At 47.0% G+C, this 26,844-nt stretch overlaps 1 protein-coding gene across 10 annotated transcripts in view; it reads left to right on the top strand.

The window, feature by feature from the left end:
* Window positions 1-26,844, top strand: part of Ankrd6 (ankyrin repeat domain 6) — a 146,859-nt gene that overhangs the window by 103,088 nt on the left and 16,927 nt on the right. For all 10 annotated transcript variants that reach the window (XM_011249919.3, XM_011249921.3, XM_011249920.3 and 7 more), the window contains 7 exons: window positions 11,365-11,463; window positions 18,990-19,088; window positions 20,611-20,709; window positions 23,304-23,402; window positions 24,294-24,392; window positions 25,547-25,645; window positions 26,464-26,541. In XM_011249919.3, coding sequence (XP_011248221.1) covers window positions 11,365-11,463; window positions 18,990-19,088; window positions 20,611-20,709; window positions 23,304-23,402; window positions 24,294-24,392; window positions 25,547-25,645; window positions 26,464-26,541 — 672 coding nt within the window. The remainder of the gene's footprint in view (window positions 1-11,364; window positions 11,464-18,989; window positions 19,089-20,610; window positions 20,710-23,303; window positions 23,403-24,293; window positions 24,393-25,546; window positions 25,646-26,463; window positions 26,542-26,844) is intronic.

Genomic DNA, 26,844 nt, shown 5'->3' with positions numbered 1-26,844 from the left:
GGCGTGGTGGTGCACGCCTTTAATCCCAGCACTCAGGAGGCAGAGGCAGGTGGATTTCTGAGTTCGAGGCCAGCCTGGTCTACAAAGTGAGTTCCAGGACAGCCAGGGCTATACAGAGAAACCCTGTCTCGAAAACAAACAAACAAAAACAAAACAAAACAAGACATAGTTACAATCAGTATGATGACCGTGTCCGCACTGGAGTTCATTGTCCTCAGAATTTCCTTTGGGTCAGTGGTTCTCAGGATTGGCTGCAGGTAGGAACATTTGGACAGCCTTTAAAAAAAGGCTGGGCCAGGTATGATTCAAGAGACTCTGGGATGTGGCCTGGGCTTGAGAGATTACCAAGCATTCAAGAGGAGAATACACTGTGCTCTGGGAACTTCTCTTCTATGTGCATGGATTACACAGTCCGTGGAGCTTGACAAATAGCACGAAATACCTTATAGATGCTTCAGTCATGGTAGTGCAGTATGTGCTGTGAATTCTTATGTGGCTTGCCTATGGGAAAAAACCCAGAAGAGTGTCTGGTCAATAATGGAATGATAACCACTACCTTACTCTCTGAGGCTCCTGATAATGCAGACATCAAGGGGACTCGTGCTTCTAGCAAAGGTATGTAGACACCTTCAGGAGATGCTGTCTAGAGGGAGGAGAGAGATGATGACCTCTCAGACTGGATGAGGACCGCTCAGATTGGGGGTTTGCTGTAAGAATTTACATGAAGGGGTTGGCTTAGCCCTCTGCCTGGGCCTTTGAGGAGCTGTACTATGACTGAGGAGAACAAGCCTCAGGACCTAGGAATAGACCCTCCTTGGCTTTTCTGGGCTGGGTGCCCTCAGTAGTAGTAGGGCTTAGTTAAGTGGTACTCTATGGGGCTGGAGATGGCCTTGTTTGCTTTCCAGCTCTGGACAGGCCTGGCCGAGAGATGAGCTACTGCCTGGGTGTTCCATAGGAGGCCATGCATCGCCTCTCCACTATGTTAAGTCAGTGCCACTTGTATTCACTGCCTCAGAAGACTGCATAGAAAGCCTCCATCTACACATCTAAGTGTTCAGTAGCCCCGAGAAGTACCATGCAATTCCCCCAAACCATGTAGGTCCTAAGTCCTAAACTCCCAAGCAACAGGTCTTTAAATGCTTTATTTATTTCTTGTGGGCAAATTCATGATATGGGGGGTGGGCAGTGATGGGTGTCACAGCATGTATGTGAAGGTCAGAAGATAACTTTACCGATTCTATCCTTTTTTTTTTTTTTTAAGATTTATTATTTTAGTGTATGTGAGTACACTTTCGCTTTCTTCAGACACACCAGAAGAGGGCATTGGGTCCCATTACAGATGGTTGTGAGCCACCATGTGGTTGCTGGGAATTGAACTCAGGACCTCTGGAAGAGCAGTCAGTGCTCTTAACCACTGAGCCATCTCTCCAGCCCCTACCAATCCTGTCCTCTTCTCCAACCTTTCCAGGAGCCAACTCAGGTTGCTAAGTTGCATGGCGAGCCCCTTTAAACTGAGCCGTCTCATCAATGTGCCTGATGGATCCTAACTGCTCTACATGTTATGTCCCAGTTTGAGTGTCACAATTTTAAAGTCCTCCCTAGTGCTTGTACCTTTCTGAACAAATGCAAGCCAATCCTGAGCACACTGTAAGATTCCCAAAGCAGCAACCTGCCAACTCGTGCTTGGCAGGTGTTAGACAATAAAGATGCCAAGAGGAACACTGCCTCCCCAGCTCTGAGCTGCCCTGGGGTCCTCTGTCCAGAACTGATGGGGTGGGTGGGTGTGGTGGGTGCGGTGGTGGGGGTGGGGGTGGTAGTGGGTGGGTGCTGAGGAGTACTCAGAGACCTTCTTTGTTCTGTCTTCCTTCTTTAAATCTGTGGCAACTTCAGAAAATAGATTGAGGAGCATGTTTAGAGGCTGAAATTCCTTCCTCAGCAAGCGCATTGCTTCTGGCCAGTTAGCTGTTGTATGTTTTAGGCTGTTCTAAGTCAGCGATTTAGGATATGTGGTTGAATGGGTGGTGGTTAAGCCTGGTTTGTGTATAACCCCTGTCTCTATCGAATACAGCGATATGGAAAGAGAATCCTATACAGTGATCAAGAGTTTACTTCAAGCTTGCAGGTCTGTCAGTAGAAGGATAGACTACAAATTCCCAGGGGTTCTAGTCAGGCCATGTTTGTACTGTGAAACAAAAGAGTAGTTTCTCACCATTGAGGGTGATGTGAAGATGGAGGTAACTGTGGATTTGGTTCCTAGTGAGGGCTCTTTCTGGCTTGTAGATGGCCACCTTCTCTCTGTCCTCACAAGCTCAGAGCAGAGTGGGAAGTCTCCGTTCTTCAAAGGCTGCTGATACCATTGACCTACCTGAAGACCTCATCTGATATCACTTACCCCGCAAGGGTCCCGTCTGCATACACTATTGCACTCAGGGCTAAAGAGCGTCAGCATCTGGATTCTGGGGGAGCCCCAGACACTTGGTTCATGACAGACTAAACTGTATAGTTGTCCCTCCTTATTCTCCGGATCCACATCTGTGGATTCAGCCTATTGAAGGTGGAAACACTGTTTGAAACTATAAATTATCCTCATCTCTAGATGAGACTTTAAGCCTTGTAGTATCTTCATTTATTTGTAGAAAGTTTAAGAGAACATAGAGGAAATGAAAAAAGAAATTGAAGCTGGCTATAGTGACACATGAATTTAATTCCAGTACTTAGTAGGCAGAAGCAGGCAAATCTCTGTAAGTTGGTGGCCAGTCTGGTTTACATAGTAAGTGCCAGACCACCCAGTGTTACATAGTTAGACACTATCTCAAAATACAGTAGTAACAACCACAAAAAATGTACTTGTAACATGCACTGAACATGCCATTCTATTTGTGCCATTAACAGCATAGCAACTATTTACATAGCATCTGCATTGTTTATCGTTGGTATTGTAAATAGTCTAGATAGCGGCAGTCTGCAGTATACCAGAAGAGTGTGGTGCTTGTATGCCTTTTTTTTGTATGGGACATAAGTATCTGCATTTAGTACCGTTGGAGGTCCTGGAGCCAGTTCCCAAAGGATACTGATAAAAGACTTAATGATCATATCAGCAGATGTAGAAAAATGCGTTTAGAGGCTGGAAATATGGCCCAGCATTTAAGAGGACTTATTCTTCCAGAGGATCCAGGTTCAGTTCCCAGCACTCACATGATGACTCACAGCTGTCTGTAACTCCAGTTCCAGAGGGTCTAATGCCTTCTTCTGGCCTCCTTCAGCACTGTTACATATAGTACACAGAAATATTCAGACATTCACATGATTTGTATCATATTCATATGTATATATACACATATGTGATATACATATATACATATATGTGTGTGTGTGCATACAGGCAAAACATACATACATGTAAAATAAAAATAAATGAAATCTTTATTAAAAAAGAAAAAGCATTTGACAACATTTTATTCCCAACCCAGCAATTCAGAAGTCAAGAGTTTTCTTGGTAGGGCAAAGGACATCTTGAGAAAGAAAAGCACAACAAAATGAACCCTTCCGTTGAGGTTGGGCTTCAAGATGAGACGGAAAACGCTTTCCTTCTGAGGCCACTCCCATCCTGCACGACCCTGGAGATTCCAGCCACCACAGTAGGGAGAGAAAGGGAACACAGAAGCAAACAGGCTGAAAACCAACCTACACATGGATGGCAGTCATGATGGTGGAACACTACAAATCCATTTGCTGCCTCTGAATCATACACTTAAAACTAGGTAACAAAATAAATGTTTATGTTGTCTATAATTTTCCACAATAAAACAATCACACACAAAAACGTTGACCCTAGAAGCAACAGACCATATAGATGGTCTAATTCCCATGGAATTCCCAGTAGTTCTGGTCTACCTTCCAAGTTCTGGGTCTATCCAGATGTGAGCCTTGGTGTCCAGGCCAGCATAAGGAGTTCTTACTCTTTCTCAGCACCTCTGAAATTCTTCATCTTACTAGAATACAGCTTCACTGAGAGAGGAAGGCCCTGCAAACAGGCAGGGTTGTTCCAGGAATGCAGGGAGAATTTCAGGGACCATTATGCCAACAAATTAAAGGAGGAAAACTTTCTATTGACAGTTGCTAAAAGGACAGAGACTCTCATTGCCCTAAGAAGATGGCCCTTATCCTCCATATATAGTGTATCCTGTGCTGGGTCACCATGTGCTGGTGATCAGTCCATTGAAGAGTAGTCGAGTACCTCCCTTTGAAGGGCGTGTGCTGATGATGTCTCATTGCTTAGCATCCTGTGTACTGTAGGAGATAATACAATCCTGAGCAGCCAATTAAATTCCATAAGCCATTTTTAATCACTTTGCTGGTGGGAACTTTTAAGGAAAGCTGAAATATGAAGATTACTGTGTCACCACAAAAGGATTTTTTTCATTAATGAAATCTAATTATTAGAAATAATTGATTACTAAAAATATGCTTCAAATAATCTCTCCAAATTACTGGTATTATCGTTATTCTAAATGGCTGTTGTTCCCTGGTCAGGAGTCACCATCTGTTCCATTACATTTTGTCCTGTTATCACACAGTTCTTCAGTCTTTCTGCTTTTTGTCACCTCTGGTCTGGTTATGATGTGATATGTCACTTGTCCAAGTAGACAAAGCTCTGGAAAACTGTAGACCATATGTTGTTTTTAAATCTCCCTAGGACTCTGTGTGGGTCCGGGCAGATGGATATCATTGAGTGAAGCCGTGTTGCTGGAATGACTGAGTGACAGCCAGCACCCATGTACCTCACTCTCTTAAGCGTGCTGGTAGAGTGTCCAGGCCACTCGCAAAGCTGCAGTGCGGCTCAGAAAGTCTGCCCGTTAGTAATAACACCTGCAGGAGCTGTAGCCTGCATGGATGAGTGACCCGAGTCATGTGTGACCCACACATCCAGACTTTGGGAAGCTTTGGGGACAATGGAATCTTCTTTGACCTTTTTCTATAGTTGTGGTTCTCAAGTGACTCTGAGTCACTCGAGGCCTGGACCTTCTCAAAGAGTTCTCAGCATCCTCGCCTGAACATACAGGGGGAAGACATGTCTTCCTTTGTGTTTAGTTTGCCTTGGCTACCTGTCTGTGTCATCCTTGTTGGTAGACCACTATCTCAGGGGGACTCCTCCTCCTAGAATGTCCCTGTCAGCCCCCCCTGCTTCGCTCAGGGGAGGGCAGGGATCACTTTGCTCCTCTTTCTAATCACCAGTGGGTATAATTTATGGGTTACCTGCTGGAAGGGTGACACTCTGGTGTTCCAATGCATCAGCTCTGTGGATGCCCATCACACTCAGTGCCCAGAATCATTGACAGTGTCTCCAGCCTGTGTTTACTCTTTGGCTGCCTGAAGTGAGGCAGCCTGAGCCTTTATCTCACCTTGGCTGGATGAAGGAGAAATGAGGGGTACACGTCTCACTCTCCTGGCCTGGGGTGGCCCATCCTGAGGAAACCAGTAAGTAGCTTCAGAGGGGTCAGGCAGGTCACCACTCCACCTGCACACTAGGATCGCCGGAAATCCTAGAAATACTCTCTCAGAATCCCACATAACGTTGATAGATTTTAACCCTTTGGTGGTTATGTTTCTTTTTTGTTTTTGTTTTGTTTTGTTTGTTATTGTTGTTTTGGTTTGGTTTTTTGAGTCAGGGTTTCTCTATGTAGCCCTGGCTGTCCTGGAACTCACTTTGTAGACCAGGTTGGCCTTGAACTTAGTGCTGGGATTAAAGGCGCGTGCCACCACTGCTCGGCATGTTTCAGATTTATTAAAAGACTATAGGTAACTTGGGGCCCAGGAGATGGCTCAGTGCTTAAAACCACTTGATGCTCTTGTAGACGGCTAAGGTTTAGTTTGCATCATTCACAACCACCAGTAATTCCAGTTCCAGGGGATAGAACAACTTCTTCTGGACGTCACAGGCACCAGGCACCTATGTACATGCAGGCAAACGCTCGTACATCTGAAAGTAAATGCATCTTTGTGAAAGATTACAGGAGCTGGGCAGTGGCAGCGCATGCCTTTACCCCCAGCACTCGGGAGGCAGAGGCAGGTGGATCTCTGTGTATTCAAGGCCAGCCTGGTCTACAGAGCGAGCTCTAGGACAGCCAAGACTACACAGAAAAACCCTGTTTGAAAAAATAAACAAAAGCAAATAAACAAAAAGTTTATAGGTACATCTAAAGTGTGGTAGGGCTCAGAAGTAGCGGGTTAAGTGAGTAGCTCTCACTCTGGTGGTCCACACACTCTTAGCATCCACCTTAGGGTTATTAGGAATGCAGATTAGTATGATCTACCCAGATGCCAAATCAGGAACTCTGGCAAGACACCAAGCTGTCTATGGTGCAGCTAGTCCTCCAGGAGATACTGAAGCCCAGGGGAGAGGTAGGACTACTAGCATGAGATGTACCGTTGCTACAAGGAGCTGCATGCTTTTATGTAGCTTGTGGATATAACCGCCAAAGCATGCCCAAGAAATGTACCGATTCAGTGTTATGCACTGTTGACAATTAGGTGGGCACCAAGGAAAGGGCAGCCAGAGGAATCCCTCTCGCCCGGGCAGGCCAGGCTGGCAGGTTTAGCCACAGGGACACTCCTTGGAAACGTATCCCTGCCCCTTGTCTCCTCCTATGTTCCCACCTGTCATAGATCGCTCACCCAAGGAGATTGAGAACTGGTAGATGGGTCCTAACGCTGATTGGAAACCCTTGCAGGAAGGAGCTGGTTAGACAGCACAGCTAAGCTCCCCAGGGGTTAGTAGTATGGAGAAAGAGAAAACCTCTGCCTGTGCCTTCAGAGCTGAGGAAACCAGGTGATGTCTATCTAAGAGCTCCAAAGGATCTGGGCACAGCATTCAAGAACCCAAGAGCACCCCAAAAGCCAGACACAGACCTCTCTTCTCCACTGCCGAAACCCCCTGTGCTATTTTGTTTTTTGGACAACTTGACACAAGCTTGGGTCAGCAACTGGCTGTATCACATTGGTCAGTAGGCAAGTTTGTGGGACAGTGTTTTGATTAATGATTGATATGAAAAGTGGTGCCACCTCTAGGGTAGGTGTTCTTAGGATGTGTAAGACAGCAGGCCGAGCAAGCCATGAGGAACAAGCCAATAAGCAGTATTCTTCCATGGTCTCTACCTCAGTTTCCTGCCCTGCCTTTCGTTAATGACGGATTTAGACATGGAAATGTAAGATAAGCTCTTAATGTTAGTTTTTAATCATGGTGTTTATAACATCAATAGAAAGCGCATAACCACGCGCTCGCTCACGCATACACACACACACACACACACACACACACACACACACACACACACGGGCAGTGTATGGGTAAATCAGAGCATGGGGGTAGGGTCAGAGGGCTTCAAGGGCTGAGTTTCTATTTCTAGAACAAGTGAGAGTCTCTTTATGCCTTTGCTTCCTCATCTGTAAAATGGGTTTGATAGTGTCTACCTTACAGAGTTGGAGGAGTGAATGAGCTAACAGGTGTGAGGTTCTTAACAAAGTATCTTCAGTGTAGCAGGCATCTGCTGCTGCTGTCTTTGCTCTTCCTTGTTCTCTGTAGATCTGATGGTCTAGGCTGAGTCAGGCTTGTCTGAGGATAACTAGGTTAAAATCTATGATACTAATGTATCAACACGTCTTCATAGCATTTGTTCTACGCAGTCTTTTCTCCTGCTTACGGTTCCTCCCCCACCAGTCCTGACAGCTTCCGGCTGCTTTCACTATTGCTGAGCCCCCCAGAGGCCAGCAAGGGAATTAAGTAAGCACCCAGAGATTTCTCAGAGAAGCCCCCCTTGTGTGCTTGCATCTGCTCTAGTGGCTCGGGAAGCCAACATGTCCCCTGGGGGCAGATCCATCCTTGAATCTCCTAAAGTCAATCTAGCTGTGGCAGTTTGAATCAAAATGGCCCCCAAAGACTCATAAGGAGTGGCACTATTAGGAGGCCTTGTTGGAGGAAGTATGAGGTCTCAGAAGGTCAATCCAGGTCTGTTGGCTCACAATTACTCCCTACTGCTTGCTAATCAGAATGTTCTCAAGAACTATGTCTGCCTTTGTGCTAACAGTCTTCCTGCCATGATGATAATGGGCTAAATGTCTGAACCTGTAAGCCAGCCCTAATTAAATGTTTGCCTTTATAAGAGTTGCCATGGTCATGGTATCTCTTCACAGCAATAAGACCCTAACTAAAACACCAGTATCGTGGAACTTGCTGCAGTGTCCCTGTGCTCCAGGAGTCCTGGGCCACTTACATATGACCTTCCCACCACCCAGTGTCAACCTGATTCATCACTCATGGGAGGCACAGTTCTTTCAGGAGATCACACCCCAGCTGGACTCAGGATGCTCTGTGGTTTTCTAACAAAATGCCCAATGCCATGAATGTGGAGGTGGCCGGGAAACAGAGGAGGAGAAGTTTGGAGAAGGGTGTTCCAGAGAGGAAGGCTTTGTAAGCAGAGGCACAAAGTGGGAACTTCAGAGCAGATTTCAGAATGGAAGCAGACATGGAAGGAGGGACTGATGAGTGGGAGCCTTGAAAATGAGAGTCTTTTCTCTTCATCCAAACCCATATGACAGTGTGACTAGCTCACCACGCTTTGCTGTGGTGAAGGTATAGGGGTGTCTGTCCAAGAGGCACAGCAGTTGGGGACTTCCTTAGCTTGGGGGCTGACAGACAGCAACAGTAGGGAACCTCACACTAGATGGAGGATTGTACTTCATTCTTATGTCAAGTGTGTATAGATGTGGAGTCCACTCCTGTTTGACAGACGAGAAAGCAGGCTTAGGTAATTGTCCTACACGAAATCACCAGGCATTGCTGGATCTGACTGAGACCTCTCTGGCTCCAACAGCCCTAGCCTTTTACTTCTCCACAAGAAGACTCTGATGACGTTGGACTAGGACACGTCTGCAGTTCAGGGACATTGCATTTCTGGGTGTGTTCACGCATGGGATCTGGTGTGAACCTATCTTAGTCCATTCCAGTGTCTGAAAGAAGAAGCTGTAGGCTGGCTGCCCAAGCAGCAGACCTTTGCTTCTCATAGTTCTGGATACTGTGAAGTCCAAATCGGGGGGTGAAGGTCCCTCAGTCAGCGTTGAGATACAAGGTCATGGACAAGGACATACAATGACAGTTGGAGCCTGAGCCTGAACCCAATGAGTGAAACCCGCCATCTGGGCACTGTGCCTTGTGGAAAGGACCAAGGTGAAGTAGCAGTTGCCTAGGAGAGAGAGGTCAGTCCTTTGTCTCATTTATGACCTTGCCTTTTTTGTGAAGTTTTTTTTTTTTTTTTTTTTTTTTTGTAGCCTAATTCTTAGGAGTAACTTTGTCCCTTAATTAAGAATTCTAATTTTAAAGCATACTCTGGCCTCTTTCTTTCCAGATTCATTCTACTGTTTTGATTGGATTTCATGGCTTGGAATTAAAATCCTTTTTTTGTCTGTGGTTTTCTCCACGGTTGGTTATCATGGCTAACTGGTGCTTTATCGGGATCATAAACATGTTTATCCCACTAGAATATCAATGAGGGCAGTGGGTTCTCAGTGAGAACGGCTGGATACAAGGCCCCCGTTAGTCCCTTTTTCTCAAATGCCATCCATAGTCACTTAAACTTTCCCTCATAGTAAATGCTGAGGGAAAACAGGATGTCTCCAATAAAGCCTGGAGAGTCAGGAGCTTGGCAGAGTGAGTTCCCTGAATTAAGCTAATGCACACTCATCAGGCCTTTGCTTTGGGGTACCATGTACCATGGGACCCCACAAACTTATCACAGTTACAGGGAAGGGACTGATTCTCCCTGTGACTCAGCCACAGGGCTGAGAATCCCATCTCAGTGGAGCTAATCCTACTGGGCTAGAATCAGACCACTACTCTAAGATTCGAGCCAAATATTAAATCCTGACCAGGATGAGAGACACTGGCCAGGTCCATACACAGGACTCCCAAAGTGTGGCACCAAATCACTCTAGGCTAATAAAGGCAAAACCCACAAGGCTACGGTCTCACCTTTGTCTAACTGGGCAAGCGCATATCCTGATGTACTTATTGTCTGAGTACCTCCCACCTTTTGTGATCAAGCACATCCCGTGCGCTTGGGGCAGCCAACCTTGTTTATAGAAGAGAAAACCTATGGCTTATTCTCTCATAAACAGCCCCGACCTTCCAGGAAGTTAGCCGTCCTTGGGCAAGTGGAGCTTACAGGTTAGAGGCATTTTTGTTTATAGGTCTCTTAGGCAGTTATTTCAACTCAAAACACAACTTAAGCCCTCATAGCAGTCCACAGGGGATGGCTGGATGCCAAGTGGGAAACGGGAACAATGTACATCACCATAATAGAACCAAAACCCAACAACAAACACAATTACAAGGAAAGCAGACAGATACTCTGTAGCCTTACATGCCTGACATAGGTTTGGAACATTAATCTGTATGCTGCCTCTGGCAGTAGACAGGAAATGGCAGTGTAATGAAAGGCAGAGGATAGATAAATACCAAATTCATAAGAAAGGTTAGTTCTTAGTGGCCACTAAGAGGTCTGGAAGGAACAGCAATGGAGTCTCTGAATTTTTATTTTTTTGTTTTTAAATAGTTGGTGGGTATGTGGATCTTAGTATGCTATGTTTTTAAATGGTTGCTTTTGTAATTTTAAGATCTGTTTTTAAGAGAAGGCAGAGGCTTTTAAGTTGATGGAGTTACTGACTAGATCTTCAGGAGCTGATGAGTGTGTTTGTCTTCCACCCACGTTCCTCACAGATTCTTGGTCACAGCCGTTTACCACCTTGTGTTATTAGCACCAAAACAGGAGGGCAAACACTCCCACATTTCACCACTTACTTGGTGCTTAAAAATATAGATGTGGAGAGGCTGGAGAGATGGCTAATGCTCTTCCAGAGGCCCTCAGTTCAATTCCCAGCAACCACATGATAGCTCAAAACCATCTGTGATGGGATCTGATGCTCTCTTCTGGTGTGTCTGAAGAGAACGACAGCGTGCTCACATACATTAAATAAATAAATAAATAAATAAGTAAATTTATTTAAAAGATGTAAAAAATTATGCACTAAGGGAAATCTTTGCTTTTTTAAAACATATGTTGTTGTTGTTTTTGCTGCTGCTGCTGCTGTTGTTTTGAGTGAGACAGGGTCTCACAATGTAGCCCTGGCCACAGATAGCCAAGGCAACTTCAATTCTGGATAAATTGGTTGAGAATCCCCTGCCAGAGCCAAAGAACAACTTGGGTTAGGGGCAGGGGTGTTCCTCAAAGCTGGTGTGTCATCTTTGCTCTAGTGTCCTGCCTGCTTGGGGTTATCTTATTCTAAAACCAATCGTTTCTTTTATATTAACAGCATGGCCGGACCCCCTTGCACCTCGCTGCCAATAAGGGTCATCTTTCTGTGGTGCAGATTTTGCTGAAGGCTGGCTGTGACCTCGATGTGCAAGATGATGTAAGTGGCGTCATTCCCTCCGGAACAGGGTTGGCACGGAACTTGCCTGCATCCCTCCATGCAGTGCCGATGCTGGCAGTATGAGGAGGGAGGGTGGAAGAATGCCAGAGGGTTTTGGCTTTAGCCTGGTCCCTGTGCTGGGAGAAGTGTTCTTGGGAATACCTGCTGGGCGACCCATTCTAGTTTGCTGGAGACTCTTCCACTCTGGGTCCCTATCACCCCATTAGCATTTGAGCACAGTCTCTAAGACCTGTGACCTGCCTTAGAACAAAGGACACACTCCGGCAGTGGGAAAGACCCACTAGGTGTATGTTCGACCACATTTACTGCTGAAGCAAAGGTGAATCTTAAACCCGTTCCCCTCCCCCAGCCCCCTTTAATCTTAATTTCTCTTATAGTTTCCTTTAGTTGGAAGTTCCATTCCAACTAAAAGGGGAGTAGGGATTTAGAATGCATGAACAAGGCCTCTAGGAAGAGTTCTGTGCTATTACTGAGATGTGACTCCATCAGCTCGCGGATATACCAGGACAGGATTCACGCTGGGGCCTCTAACATCACGTGTCAGGTCTGCGTCTAGGAGCACTGGATAAGTGGGACTGCACAGCACAGAGCCCTGTTCTCTTGCATCTTTGGAGAAGGTGGAGTCTTTGAGGAGTGGTCGTGTAAATTGCCCTCCAATGAGTTATTTGGAGAAAACCTTATGGCAGTGTGATTGGGAACTATTTTCAGAAAGTGGTTCAACTTTTTTCTATTTTTCTATTATTTTATTCTGGGTGTTTTGCCTGCATATGTATATGTGCAACCCGGCATGCCTGGTGAGGAGGATATTGGATTCCTTGAAACTGGAGTTATTTGCAAATAATATATGGTTGTGAACTGCCATGGGAGAGCTGTGGGTGTTGGGAATCAAACTCACCCTTCAATGGAGCAGATAGTACTCTTAACCACTGAGCCCGCTCACCACAGTAGAATTCTGAGAAATAAAAAAGTTCTGTGAGTAAAACAGCATCTTACAGAGTCTGAACTTCTTCCAGATTCACTTTTAGCAACACCAGCTATAATATCCCTTGCAACTCTGTTCAGTATCCTAAAATCTGACAAACACAATTCACAAATGACTTGGCTACATAGCAGGTTTGAGGCTAGCCTTGGATATTGTGAGACCCTATCTATGGGCAGGCAAGCAAGCAGGCAAGCAGGTGTGTGGGCTGGTTTTTATGCATGGGCAGAGGATTTATCAGTGTATCATATAAATCTCTGGTTATATCTGAAGCCTACTAGGTCACTAAGGGTGTTATTCTGGTAAATGCTGATTTAGCTTAAAGCTTTTGATTTTTATCATGGGTGATAACACTTTATTTTTCTACACTATAGCCAAAAATAACATTCCTGACCCATATCGTCTCCTTAGAGGACAGATGGAAAATACAGGGAGGGGGTATAAATAAATGATCAGAGGAAAGGTGGGGCCTTGAGTAGCTGGTACAAGCATGTTGGAATAATCTAGGCTTCTCTTTGATAATTAAATTTCTTGCTTGCTTAGTGTCGAGGGCACAATGCCAGGCATGCCAGCCTATCCCAACCAAATATCGGTTCTCAGGTCCTGAGTCTGAGGCTTGCTGTGATCTCATGGGGCAGACACTGGGTGATGTTTTTGGTATGGAAAGGAAACAGCAGGCATGAATTCTCACAGCACAGCCCTGATGAGCCAGAGCAGAAGGAAAGACAGTCCTGTGTTTAGATAACACACTGCTCTTATTTCAACCTCTCCTGCTCAGTACAGTGCATGCCTTGTTTCTCCATAGGATATAAAACACTGGACAATGTAATGACAGCGTGATAACTGGAGGCGGGACTGATGTTACCTGATTCCTGTGTACTAACCATGCTTTGAAATATCTACAAGAATGCAAATAAATTGCTTTATTATCATTAAAGAAGAGCAGACCTAACTATGGAGGGGCGTGTCACTTTGGAAGTTCCCTATCTGGGAGGTGGATAGACGCACACAATGCTGACTTTATAAAGATTTACTTCAAACTTCATATTCTGCAGATACTGATCTTTATGGCATGATAATATCTGAGAATTAGAGGAAGAATGACCCTCAGTGGCCTGGAGTGGGATTATTATGAGTTTCAACCCGAGGAAACCAGTTCTTTAGAATCTGCAACTCCGGGAGCAAATTCTGTCTTGTTTCCCGCTAATCCTATCAACGCTCAGTGGAGCTCAAATGCCATCTCTGATTGGTCAATGAGTAAGCACATGACTCCTACCCCAGAAATAGTGCAGGATCCTGTGGCCAAGGTAAAAAACGTGAAGGAAGACAAAAATCAGAGAAAACAGAGAAGAAAGGCTAGGAAGGACCCTAGAAGATCTGACAGAGAAGAGGTCAGCCCCGTGCTTTGAGCGCCTACCTGGTGTAGGGCTTGCTCGCAGCATGCTTGGCCCCCTGGGGGCTTTCTGCCAAACGGGGTGTGCTCTGACCCTGCACGACCAGGGCTGCTTTCATGAGCTTGGAACCCTCAGTGCTTTTCACTGTATAGGAGACAGAAATCAAAGTATTTCAGAACAAAGATTTAGGCCTCAGGTTCAGATGCTCTGCAGTGAGAAACCCTGAAACTTCGGGGAAGTCGAATGCGGGCAGTCCAGACTGTTGTGCCAGCAGGCCAGTATGTTCCAGATCAGAGTGCCAACTGCGGTGTTGCTGTGCCTTCTAGTTCTCCGCAGTGTTTCGTCCTTTGCTTCTTCTCAGTTAGTCATTCAACAACTAGATCCTGGGTGACTTAGTGCAGCCTCTATGCTGTTCTCTCGGCTTGCAGAGTGAGGCAGCCCCAGCCTCACGGGGACACCGGCTGCATTTGGAGACCAGTGCTGAGGTTAACTGGCTTCAAAAGCTGGTGGCAGCTTGCCATAAAGGGAACGAGGCTTTGCAATTTGAATTAGTTAGCCGTCCTAGGAGTGAGATTATTATGAGTTTATCAATATAACTAGTTAGGGGTCAATAAACATTGAGGGAATATTGAGAAAGTATGTTGAGAGAGCTAGCTTTTCTTCAGTTTCAGAGTTTCCTAGTTAATACAGATCCTCTTCAAGCAGGGTTATGTCAGAGTTGCTGTGTGGGTCCATTTGTAGGTCAAGTGCAGCCTTCGTATTATGTTTTGAAGAGGACATGTAGCTAGTAGTATATTTAAAATAATAATAATAATAATAATGTACTATAGTTTATTAGTAGGTTTAATCTTGTAGGAGCCAAGAATTGATTCTCAGGTAACTGAATGTACTTCACCTGAGAGTCTGGGTTTAGCTGTGTTGTTCTGGAGAGTAAGAAGTTCCACACATGGCTGTAGGCAGCCACCCCACCCCCACCCCCAACCCCACCCCACCCCCACCCACCCCTGAATTTTGTCTTTCTCAGAGCCTTTCTTTCTCACCTTGGTAACATTAGAGGGCTAGCTTCTAAGATTGGAGGAGGCCTCCGGGGCCAGTTTAGCTATTTTGAACAGCACTGTTTGTCCCGCCATGAAGAGCAGAGTGGTAACACACACAGACAGCAAAGAGCCAGGCTCTCAGCGGTGACACTACAGCTAGACTGGGGCGTGAATGCTTGGTCACGTGTGCAACCTCGAAGGATTGACTGGCTTAGGACAGCTTCTCCCCAGGGCGGCACCCAACTGTCACCTCTCCTGGAGTCCTGACAGTCCTTCTGGAATGTTCTGCTAAGAACAACCGAGAGTTAGGTTTAGCTGCTTCTCTCAAGTTAGAGCCTCACAAAGGAAAGTTGTCTCAAAGGAAGCAAACGGCCTCTGTAGGTGAGCAAAGCCGTACTCAGCAATGGTGCCCCGCTGGCCCAGAGCTGCACCAGCTCTTTATTTCCTGAGCAGCTCATGGAATACGGTGAAACATTTGACCTGAGTCGAGGCCTTCGTGGGCTCACTTGACAAGACCTGAGTGCTTAGGGCATGTTGCTCCCACTTTACAGGGAATGCAAGTTTCTTCTAAAAAGGTCACTCCGATTGATCCAGGAACGCTTGGCAGAACGCCTGTCACTTGTGGGATGATTAAAAGGCCTCTCGTGTCAGGAACCTGACTGAGTCAGATCTGAACTCACGTTTCTTGTTGAGAACAATCTTTTTTTATAGCCACCTTGGGAAAACCCATGACTAATCTGATAGGGAAATAAGATGTCTTAGAAACTTTATTGGAATTTTAAAGTGCTGAGTCCTGGATCTGATCCCATCTGGCGTGTTTGGGCATTGAGCATGAGTCTGCCTGGAGAGCCCTCCTGATACCCGGCCCAGATCATCTCCAGGCAGCCGCTTCTCAGTGTTACATTCTCCTCCTTACCACAAGGCACACAGGAAGGGTGCTCTCCAAGTATGACACGTGGAGGGTGAACAGGAAGAAAAGCCGTCCAAATCTAACGAGTAATGTGATGAAAGCCGACGGCCTCAAGGATGAGTCGTTGAGAGCAGAGCCAGTCACCCACGGTCGGGGGGCTCGGGCTGGGGCTGGACACACTCCCCCTGCCCTCTACATGTCCTTTATATTGTCAAGTAAACTGGGAGAAAAGTTTGTAAAGGGGACAGGCCTGTCCCTGATGTCTTCTTATGGCTTAAATTGTAATTGGTAGCAATTTTATCTAATGTGTCAAGTTATATAATGTTAAATATTAAAAAGTTGAAAGGCGATGGTGCACTTTGCTAGTTCCAGACTTAGGAGACAGAGGCAGGAGGATCTCTGTGACTTCAATGGCAGCCTGGTCTACAGAGCAGCTTCCAGGACAGCCAGGGCTACACAGAGATAACCTGTCTCAAAAATAGTAAAAAAAAATAAAAATAAAAATAAAGTTGCAAAGTACTTTGACCAGTTATGAGCACCTGCCGTCACCAATGACCACTGCAAAAAAAAGCTTTTCTAACCAAAGCACTGGTCTGTAGGCACAGACATCATTTGGAAGGCAGACTGAGAAACGCATCTTGTTGAAGCAAAGCAATAGCTGGCGCTTCCATGCTTGGGGCCTATGACCTCCCTAGCCATGGGTTCTGACTGCAGTTGTGGTAATAGGTGGGATTCTGGAGCAGGCATCAAACCTGGTCGAAAACAGTTGGTCACTGCCTTATCTCAGTCCTCAGTGCCGTGATAACACACCATGACCAAGGCAACTTCAAAAAACTCAGCTGAGCTCATGGCTTCAGAGGGGTAGAATCCGTGATGGGCTGGCGGTGGCAGAATCAGCCACCATGATCACACATGAACTCACACCATGATCCTGAAGCAGGGAGGCAGAGAGACAGACAGACAGACAGACACGGAGAGAGGGAGGGAGAGAGGGAGAAAGGGAGAATGAGAATACTGGGAATAGTTCAAGGTTTTGGGAACCTCAAAACCCAGGTCTGACAAGGTCACACCTGTTGCCAAACACTTCCCCCAACTGAGGCCCAGGCATTCAAGCACTTGAGCCCACGGGGGCCGTCCCATTCAAACCCCTGCGCCCCAGCCCAGACCTGCCACTGCTGCACAGGGGGTTTGGGGGGCTCATCTGCATCACTGGTTGGTGCTATGCACTGGGTCTCAGCAGAGTAGGATGATTAACGTCAGCTCTCCACCAGCAACCTAAGCACATTCAAAAGAACAAGGAAGAAGTTGAAAACCACTCATTGTAGATTAGAAAAATGTAATTATTTGATGTGCATGAGTATTTTGCCTGCATGTAAGTATGTGTACGACATGCATCCTTGATATCCACGGAGGCCAGAAGAGGGCATTAGATCCCCTGGAATGGGAGTTACAGACAGTTGTAAACTGCCATGTAGGTGCCTGGGATGGAATCTGGGCCCTCTGGACCATGTGTTGTGTATGCTCCGGATTGAGTCTGGGTCCTCTGGAGGAGTAACAGTGCTTTTAACCGCTGAGCCATTTCTCCAGCACCTTCCATGTGGATTTTAAGAGAGACTTTTAAATTTTTTATTTTAAGAAATTTGAGGTTATTTTGTGTTGGAAATACAGAGTCTCACTGTATAGCCAGGTCTGGCCTTGACCTCATAATTCACCTGCCTTTGCCTTCTCAGTGTTGGGATTATAGGTGTGTACCAATGTACCCAGCCACATGTGTACATGTGTGCTTTGGCTAGAATTGAGTGGGTTTTAGTATGGTCTCTCTCCCTCTCTTTCTCTCTCTCTCTCTCTCTCTCTCTCTCTCTTTCTCACACACACACACACACACACACACACACATATGGTAACATGAAATGTATTCTCTGTATTCTCTTCACCACATTTCCGTACAGTTCTGGGTAAAGTCCTGCACACCAGCCAACCATGTTCTATTTCCAGAACTTTTCTTCTTGGATCGAGTATCTCTCATGTGTCTCTTTGTGATGAATCACAGTGAGGTCACTAAACTCCATCTAAGCTACCATAGTTAGCAGTACAGCCCTCCTGAAGTTGTTCTTTGCTTCCTCTCTCCCGGTCTCTGCTGCCTCTCTTGGACAAGGTTTCAGCAAGGCACAGGCATGTGACCTTGCCCCTCTGTGCTCTCTCTCTGGAACATTTACTATATCAGCTGAATCATAGAATCCCAAAGGAAGGAGAACCCTGGTCCTGCCTTTTCCTGTGAGGTTCCTGAGGCCCTACAAGCTGTGCACAACTATATACAACCCATTCTCCCGATCCCCTGGCCATTGGCTTATTATTTTTACCTGAAACTATCCACATGGCTCAGCCATCTCCCCTTTCAAGCCTGGACCTCAGGCACGACCTGACTTTGCCGTAACTTGACTCTTGAGTGTGTGCCAGAGATGAACTGTGCTCCTAGAAGCCCAGAGGTCAGATCCCTTCGTTACTCTCCAGGGTGTTTCCTCCTCCTGTCTGCCACAGTCAGTGCGGAGAGTCAAGTTCTGCTTTGGTGCCTGCAGAGGAAAACCAGTCACCCCGGGAATCGCCTTGCTGAGGAAGGGTCAGAACGCGGCATACATCAGCAGGAGCCATCTCAGAGATATGCAGTAGGAGGCTGCGGTGCTGGGGTCCTCACACCCTCATGTTGCTCTGGGGCTAGCGCAAATCAGTGAACAAATTACACACCTGTCATCAAAGCATGAGGCCCTTAAACTGTCACAAGTGGAGAGTGATTATCCTCTGTAATCTGGGCCCGAGGACCTCGCAGGGAATCCGGATGGCAAGAGCTGCTGGTTGAACCGTATGCCATACGCATCCTGACTCCCAGACATGTCTCCACTAGGCAGCCAGAAAGAGCCCGGCTCTCCTTCAGAGGTAGATCTGAGGCCGACAGCTATTATTGCAATTGACATTAGATCCCTCCCAGGTTATGAACAGATCGCTCTGCTGCGTGCATTCTCTACTAATGGGACCCCAAAGCTTGCCTTGCCCATGGTGACCCAGCCCTTCTGCAAGGAACCAGTCTCCTCCTGGCGGAGATAAGAGATACCCCAGAGACTGGCTTAAGGAAGGAGCGATATGGGACTGCTAGAGATATCTGTTGTTCTTGCCTCTATGTCGTTTTGTAGGGGGACCAGACAGCCTTGCACCGGGCCACTGTGGTGGGAAACACCGAGATCCTCACAGCGCTTATCCGGGAGGGGTGTGCCCTGGACAGACAGGACAAGGTGAGTGGGATGGTAAGGGCTGACTCCACAGTCAGCTGAGGAGCCAGCTTGACTCACTGTGGAATGGTCAGGATGCTACCCCTCTCCCAGGCAACCAGAGAGGTCAACCTAGATATCTCTGAAAGAATATCTGGGACTCCAGATGTTGTGTGTGTTTAAAAACTGGAGGTGAGAGAGAGAGGAAGAGGCACCCTCAGGGGCTCAGTGTTTTAGATTGAGCAAGCAGGTTAAATTTTCTAGCTATTGAAGAAGAAAACAAAAAAAAAAAAACCAATCATTTCTTTCTAATAAGAATCCCAATGACACATAGTATACTAGCCCTGTGTTTTTTAAATGGTCAAATCTCAGAATGTGAATGTTTGTATTTAGTGCCTTGTGGCCTCTGTGTCTTTCTCCCAAGCCCCAGCTTTTCATTAAGAGGTGACAGGCAGAAAAGTGGGCTGACAGGAAGTGATATACGAGATTCCTCCCTGCATCCCAGGGCCCTGGCTCAGGAGTGCTTCGTCCAGAGCCCAGAGCCCTTCTGTTTTCCTGTCTTTCTGCTGCTGCTGCTCCAGTAGTGGCTCCAGCTGGGCCTGGGGACCTCTTGCCCTCCCCAGCATTGCCCTACTCCTCTGCTCTGGACCCATGGCTCTCCTCTTTTGGGTGCCACGTGCACTGGGCCTTACCTCTTTTGTGCACATCTTTCGTTGCGTGTAACTGGAGACTGTATCCTTGTCTGAGCACAACAGACTGGAGCTACATGTATGTCCCTGCTTGCTCGTCTTTCTTTCCCTGTCTCCTAGTAACTTAAGCCAATGGGAGCCATTTTATTAGTTTATATTTAAAAGCCATGTATCTAGAAGCCTTGGTTAGCTTATTTATAATCAGTGTTTCTTTGATGACTGGTCTTTTAGAGTCCTGGGGCTTAATGCTAAGCCAGAGACCACTAAATCTTGACAAAGACAAGGATATGGTGTTGCATGCCTTTGATCTTAGCTCTCACAGGGTCTCTGGATTTGAGACCAACCTAGTCTATATATCAAGTTCTAGGTCATCCAGTGCTAAATAGTGAGACTCTATCTTCAATAACTAAATAAATACTTTGTGTGTGTGAAGAAATGGGATTGGGGGTATTTTCTATGTAATAAGGCCCATTTTTCAGGGTGTTTTCTGGTATCAGGAACACAGTGGAGCCTAGGGGGACAGAGGAACTGGGAAGGAGGAATGACAGTGAGCCATCCCAAGCATGCTGTTTTCTACAGACAGAGCTGTGGGAGGCTCTGGAAGGCATGCTTCCAAGGAGCCTTATGCCCTGGCCCACCCACTACATCTCTGGAGGCCATTTTTCCTCCACGTGTCCAGAATAGCCCCTGTCCTGCTGTTTCTAGGAGAGCAGAGACTGGCCACTCAGATGTTCTCCTGTGCTCTGTGGTTCTGATGGGCACTGGTTGCAGAAGGCCCTGTAGCTACTGTAGCAGGGTGTTTGGGTGAGATGAACCAGAGCCTGGGTGATGTGTTGTCTTGCCTGTGTGTCACTCAGGATGGGAATACAGCCCTGCATGAAGCCGCCTGGCACGGATTCAGCCAGTCAGCCAAGCTGCTCGTTAAAGCCGGAGCCAATGTGCTTGCCAGAAACAAGGTGAGGCCCAGCAGCTGACCTCCTCCTTGGCAGATGAGAAGTGGGTTGTGGGAATCTTTATTCCCGTTTGTCTCCTATCCATGAGAAGCACCGGGTCAAGCTCACTGGGGCATGGAGAACCTTGCAGAGGCAGCCTCACCTAGACGACTTTCTGCAGAGGTGGGTTGGCTGGTGCTCCAGGCAGGGGAAGCATTCCACAGTGATGAGACCATGCTGGTGTGAGAACCCCTGGCTGCTGCTGCTGAGAACCTGTCCTTGTCATCTTTGATGCTATTATAACAGGACAGCAGTAGAGAGCTGGCATGAAAAATGTCAGCAAAGAACGAAAATGCTAATCGATAATTACAGCGTTACAATAGAGTGGGCTAGGGGAATGGGGTTGGAACAGCTGCTTTTGGAGGCAAGTTATAAAGCCAAAATGGTCCTATTGTACTGGGGATATAGCTCAGGAATAGCTCACTTGCCTGCCATGCCCAAGGTCCCCAGGTCAATTCCCTGCATCACCTAAAAGGAAAGAAGTTCTTATCTATTTGCATGGTAGCTTCTGAGGTTTCTGTTCTTAAAGCAGTGAGGTGTGCTAAGAAAACTTTATCCTTGAGTCTGTCTATGATAGCAATAAGCAAAGTAGCACAGAATGCAGGAGAGGAATATGAAGTCCCTCCATCAGAGTCAACCCTAATTAAGTCATTTAAGTCACAGTTTTAATGATAATGTTAGGAGTTGTGAAAGAGCACGGCACAGATATGTGCCTCAGTGCTAATGGGAATTTATAGTTTGTAAAAACTAAGCCTGGGAAGATATCACCCAAATATTAACAGTGGCTATCTATTTCAATTTAGATTTACTAATTTTTGATGTTATTTTTACTTTTGTGCCTTTTCCAAAATTTCTAAACTGGACTGATTATTTCTTCAGCCTTTAGGAGAAGAGACCTATGTTATTTAAAAAAAAATAAAAGGAGCGTGGTCAGAACGCTTAGGATATCTGTAGAGGTTCTGATAAGGGTGTGGTGTTGAGAAGGGGTTACCCTTTCCTTCACTGAGTGGCCAGTGTTTAAGGAGGCTGAGGATTTCCCAAAATGCTCTTTCATAAATGGTTCTTTTCTTTCTTCCTTCCTTCCTTCCTTCCTTCCTTCCTTCCTTCCTTCCTTCCTTCCTTCCTTCCTTCCTCTCTCTCTCTCTCTCTCTCTCTCTCTCTCTCTCTCTCTCTCTCTCTCTCTCTCTCTCTTTCTCTCTCTCCCTTTCTTGTTTTTGTTTTTTTTCGAGACAGGATTTCTCTGTGTAGCCCTGGCTGTCCTGTAACTCACTTTATAGATCAGGCGTGCGCCACCACGCCCGGCCAATGGTTATTTTCTTAGTGGCAAAGTAAACTTGAATATACCATCTTTCTGGACCTGTTGGGTTTCTTTCATTCACTTGTTTTCTCAGCACACATTTAACCGCTGCCTTGAAGTCAACAAACAGCTCAGTGATCAAGAGCATTTAAGACATCAATAGATGCCCTGCTGTGGAGAGCTAACCTTAGGGCTTCTCAGCTTAACTGCACAATAGGTTGTAGGAGAATTAAAAACAAAAACAAACAAAACAACAACAACAACAACAAAAACAAACAAACCAAGCTGACCAAACAAACAAAAACCTAACAAAATACATCAACAAAAACCCAACTGTAAGCCAGGTCTGGTGACCAGAGAGAATGTGAGACTTAGACAGCTTGCTTGTTGTGTACTTCAAATGTTGTAGTATCCTTTTTCAAAAGAAACGCAATCCCTGGGGTTTCTGAAGCCAGCGCTGTGAGGTCCAGAGGAGAGCAGTGAGGGAGGGATGCACAAAGCTGTGGGCAGGTGCCATCCCAGCACTCAGGCTCAGCAGGACAGAGCCTTGAGCCTGCAGTTGGCTGTGTGCTCAGAACGCCTCGCCTATTCTTCCTGTGAAGTAATGAGAAAATATGGGCAGCTGTTAGGACCCTGTTCCCCTGGAATCAAAGTGTTCAGTTCACACCATGGCATTTGCAAAATTTTTGTTGACGTTCTTCTGAGGTGCTGTTTAAGTATGGTAAACAACAATATTGCCCCTTAGGTCAACATTTTTCCATAGTTCAAGTGTTTATATTTAAAAACAGGCATCTCAAAGCAGGCATCTCAACGCAGGCCTACAAGTCACATGTCAGCCTCCCCTTCCAGGAAATGTTCGTAGCACAGCTACTGCCCTCGATGGACAGAGTCCTCTCTGAGATGGGTTCAGCACTGTACACATGCTTGTGATTCCGAAAATACAAGCACCAAGGACTCCTGCTCAGGGCTTCATGAAGGAGGCTCAAGCTCTGTTTTCTGGTAAAGCAGTCAGGGCTAAGCGAGTGAAGAGTTTTTCTGAATGGCTTTAACTCATGAGGGGCAGAGGTGGGGCTCGGAGCCAAGGTTTAGGGACAGAGGGGACTCTACAGTCACGGTTCCTGTATCTGAGACAGCAGCTGGGATCCCTGTCACGATGCAGAATGTGACAGTGGCTGACTTCTCCCTGAGTAAGTATCTGTGCACTGCAGGTCTGCGCAGGTCTATGCTGCTAACTGTCCTCCCTTCTCTCTGTCTCTCCAAGGCAGGGAACACAGCTCTGCACCTGGCCTGCCAGAATAGTCACTCCCAGAGCACTCGCATCCTCCTGCTGGGCGGCTCCCGGGCTGACCTCAAAAACAACGTGGGTGAAAGTACCAGGCTCTCACGAGCACTGTTACATAACCTTGGGAAAGAATGCCTCCAGAGCAGAGTCTGTTAATAGCTAGAAACTGAAGTGAGAGTGTTTGGGGCCTAATCTCTAAATTAGGATTTTGCTGTTTTCTGAGGGGTTGCTTAGGGAAAATGCTGCTTTTCCCACTTATGCCTCAAGTTCACCTTAGCATTCCTTTACTATGTGTCTGTCAGGACTGAAAAGCCAGTACGTCAGCAGTTTTCAATCTGTGGGTCGCGACGGCTCTGGCAAACCTCTATCTCCAAAAATATTTACATTACAATTAATTAATAACGGTAGCAAAATTACAGTAATGAAGTATCACAGAGGATAATTTTACAGTTGTGGTCACTACAACATAAGGAGCCGCATTAAAGTGTCACAGCACTAGGAAGGTTGAGAACCACTTGTATAAATGCTTTAAGAATGTCTGGCCACATAGAAGGTTGTATTGTTGCCGAGGGGACAGTGCCAGGCAGGGCCATCCTGTGGTACTCAGTACCGAGCCTCTTCAAAGGGCAGCTGTTGGTAACTGCAGTGCCCTTCTCATGAGCAGGCAGAGCGACTGACTGTCGGTCTTCACTTCATTTATTTCAGACACTTTGTATTGTACAGGAGGTCAGGCAGGCTCCATTATCACCCACGTTAGCTTTTCCAACGTGCTCGTGGGAAGTGGGCATCTAGTTTTATATGCACAAAAGCGAAGCAAAGACTCTTGGGATTGGAGCAGCTATGTTATAGGACTGGTGTATAGTTCAGGTTCACGCTCCCTCGACAGACGTTGTCTGCCAGCTCCTAAGTGATGACCGTTGTTGTTGTTGTTGTAACTGCTGACTGCTGAAGTTGGCGTTCTGTCCACAGGCAGGGGACACCTGTCTGCACGTGGCTGCGCGGTATAACCACTTGTCCGTCGTCAGACTCCTCCTCAATGCTTTCTGCTCTGTCCATGAAAAGAACCAGGTCAGTGCGTGCACCTCTTCATGCCACGGCACTGTCCCCACAAGGGCAGCCTAATGGGGTAGGGGCTGCCGGGAAGTGTTGCCTTCCGACTTGTCTGGGACCCCACCAGCACTGTTCCGTGTGGGCATTCCATTGTTACAGTTACAGTGGCCCTGGCTTACCTGGCCGCCTCCATCCTCGGACCTGCATCTTTACCAATCCAGTGCATGTGACCACAGTTACAGAGTGAGCATTTTGGGGAGAGCTTGCCGTGCCTTTTGCTTACACTGGGATTTTACCAAGAAAACCTACAAAAAGGAGTGTGGTATAGAAAAGAAGCCAGGGCAACAGGTGCCTCAGGAATTCCACTGTTCCGTTCCCCCACTGCCGCTTCTCTGTGAGCCGCTGAGTCTCCTGTTTCTTTAAAATTGAGCCTTTGGGAACTCTTCCTTCAGGGCTGGTCATCTGGGAACACTTCGTATAAGAGAATATGAAAATGGGAAGGCTGGAGGTGGAATGCAGGAAGCAGTGAGCTTTAACCAAAGCCTGGGCCTGCAGAGGAACTTTCCTGGGGTCCCCGGTCCCCACAGCTGACTGAGGGGCAGGCACGAGTTCTCAACCTTTCCCCAGTCCCAGCTCAGAAGCCAATGCTTCTTTGTTTGTTTGTTTGCTTGTTTGTTTGAGACAGGGTTTCTCTGTGTAGCCCTGGCTGTCCTGGAACTCACTCTGTAGACCAGGCTGGCCTCGAACTCAGAAATCTGCCTGCCTCTGCCTCCCAAGTGCTGGGATTAAAGGCGTGTGTCACTACCCCCAGTGAAGCCAATGCTTCTAACTCTGATCTCCCTAGGCTAATACACAGGATGACCTGATCTTAGCCCCCCCCCCAAGCCTGTCTCCCAGAAGCTTTGAGCCCCCCCCCATTCTGAGCTACCCATCTGGTCCTTTTCACCCCTACAAATGTAATCCTGGTTTGTGGCTTCCGGCTTCCTCGGGCAGGAAGGAGTATGGTGAACGCATTGACCATTCAGCTTTGGGGTCTCTCCCAGGCTTGCACGGAGAACGTCATGTTCTTGTGTCAAGTCTTGCTTGGATTTAGAGAACATCCTAGGCAGAGATGCATAGCTAGCCTAGAGCCAATGGGTCTGATGAACAAGCTATCTTCTGGTTGCTTGCAGGCTGGAGACACGGCCCTCCATGTGGCTGCTGCCCTAAATCACAAGAAGGTAGTTAAAGTCCTGCTGGAAGCTGGTGCTGACACAACCATTGTGAACAATGTAAGTTGAACCGCAGCAATGAGTTCCACGGACTCGAAGGTCCTAAGGAGCCAGAGGGCTTCACCCAAGCCACAGCCCTGGGGACCCTCATCTGAACTGGGCCAGCTCCCAGCAGCCCCAGGAGTTAACAACTCTTTCCGACACTGGGTAGGTTGAGCATAGCCTGGCGAGAGGAGAGTTCTGAGGGTTTTCAACAAGCTTGCCTGTGGGTCTCAAGATGGCCTCCTGACCAGTTGATAAGCCCAGAACTCCACTGCCTTTCTCTCTGAGACTGCCCCTCCATCCGTCCTTTTCCAGTATACCTGATCACTTTTGTAGGCCCCATAGTTGTAGGTCTCTTCTTCCAAGGGTCCTGTGGCCCAGAAGCTGTTGTTGCTTGTTTCCATGTCTAGCTCACCCTGCCCCAACCCCATCTTCTTCCTCCAGTGTAGTCCTGAGCCTGTCTGGTGTTGTCCACAGTGACCAGGACACACTCTTCTTTCCTTTAGAATCCAACTGGCATCTATCCCTGACTTTTAATTGAACAACCCACATGGTGACTGGAGCTTGCATTGTGCCGAGACTGCTCCTCTAGGAGATTCATGCCTAGCTGGATTTTCTGACCCTCTGTTACTCCACAGAAATGTCCACCTTGCCCTTCCTCATGTTACCTCCCTCTTTTCCTGCCCTCTGAGGCTAAGAGGCTTTAGTGGGCCTTGCTGATGTAGTCCACTGAGGAGCTGAGGTCAAGGAGCGGCCCTTCCTTTAGTGTGATGTGACCTGGAGCTATCTACTCCTGGCATTCCTTTGTCACCTGCATCCCCTTTGTCTTTCCTCAGGCAGGCCAGACCCCGCTGGAGACTGCCCGCTACCACAATAATCCTGAAGTCGCACTACTCCTCACCAAGGCTCCCCAGGTAGGACTTACTGCATCTTACTGATCATGTCGGTCTGCACGGTAGCTGGGATTCTCTGGCCGTGAGCTACTGAAACCAGTTGAAGATAAGTAAGAAACCAGGCAATAGAGTGTAAGCCTCCAGAGTGCCATCGTCTCACTGTGGTGTGATCTTGCTGCCATAGTTTTCTAGACCTTCCCCTCTCAAATGCCCAGCCAGGGTGACATGCTCCAGTTCAGGCCACTGTAGGGCAAGGCTGTGGCTGAAGAGGGTGGGCCTCCTACAACATATCAGATGAGGGCCTTGGAGAAATAGGAGCCATTT

The sequence above is a fragment of the Mus musculus genome, chromosome 4, assembly GCF_000001635.26.
Source record: "Mus musculus strain C57BL/6J chromosome 4, GRCm38.p6 C57BL/6J".
Lineage (NCBI taxonomy): Eukaryota > Metazoa > Chordata > Mammalia > Rodentia > Muridae > Mus > Mus musculus.
The sequence above is the reverse complement of the archived record's forward strand: the minus strand, read 5'-3'. Positions and strand labels throughout refer to the sequence as shown.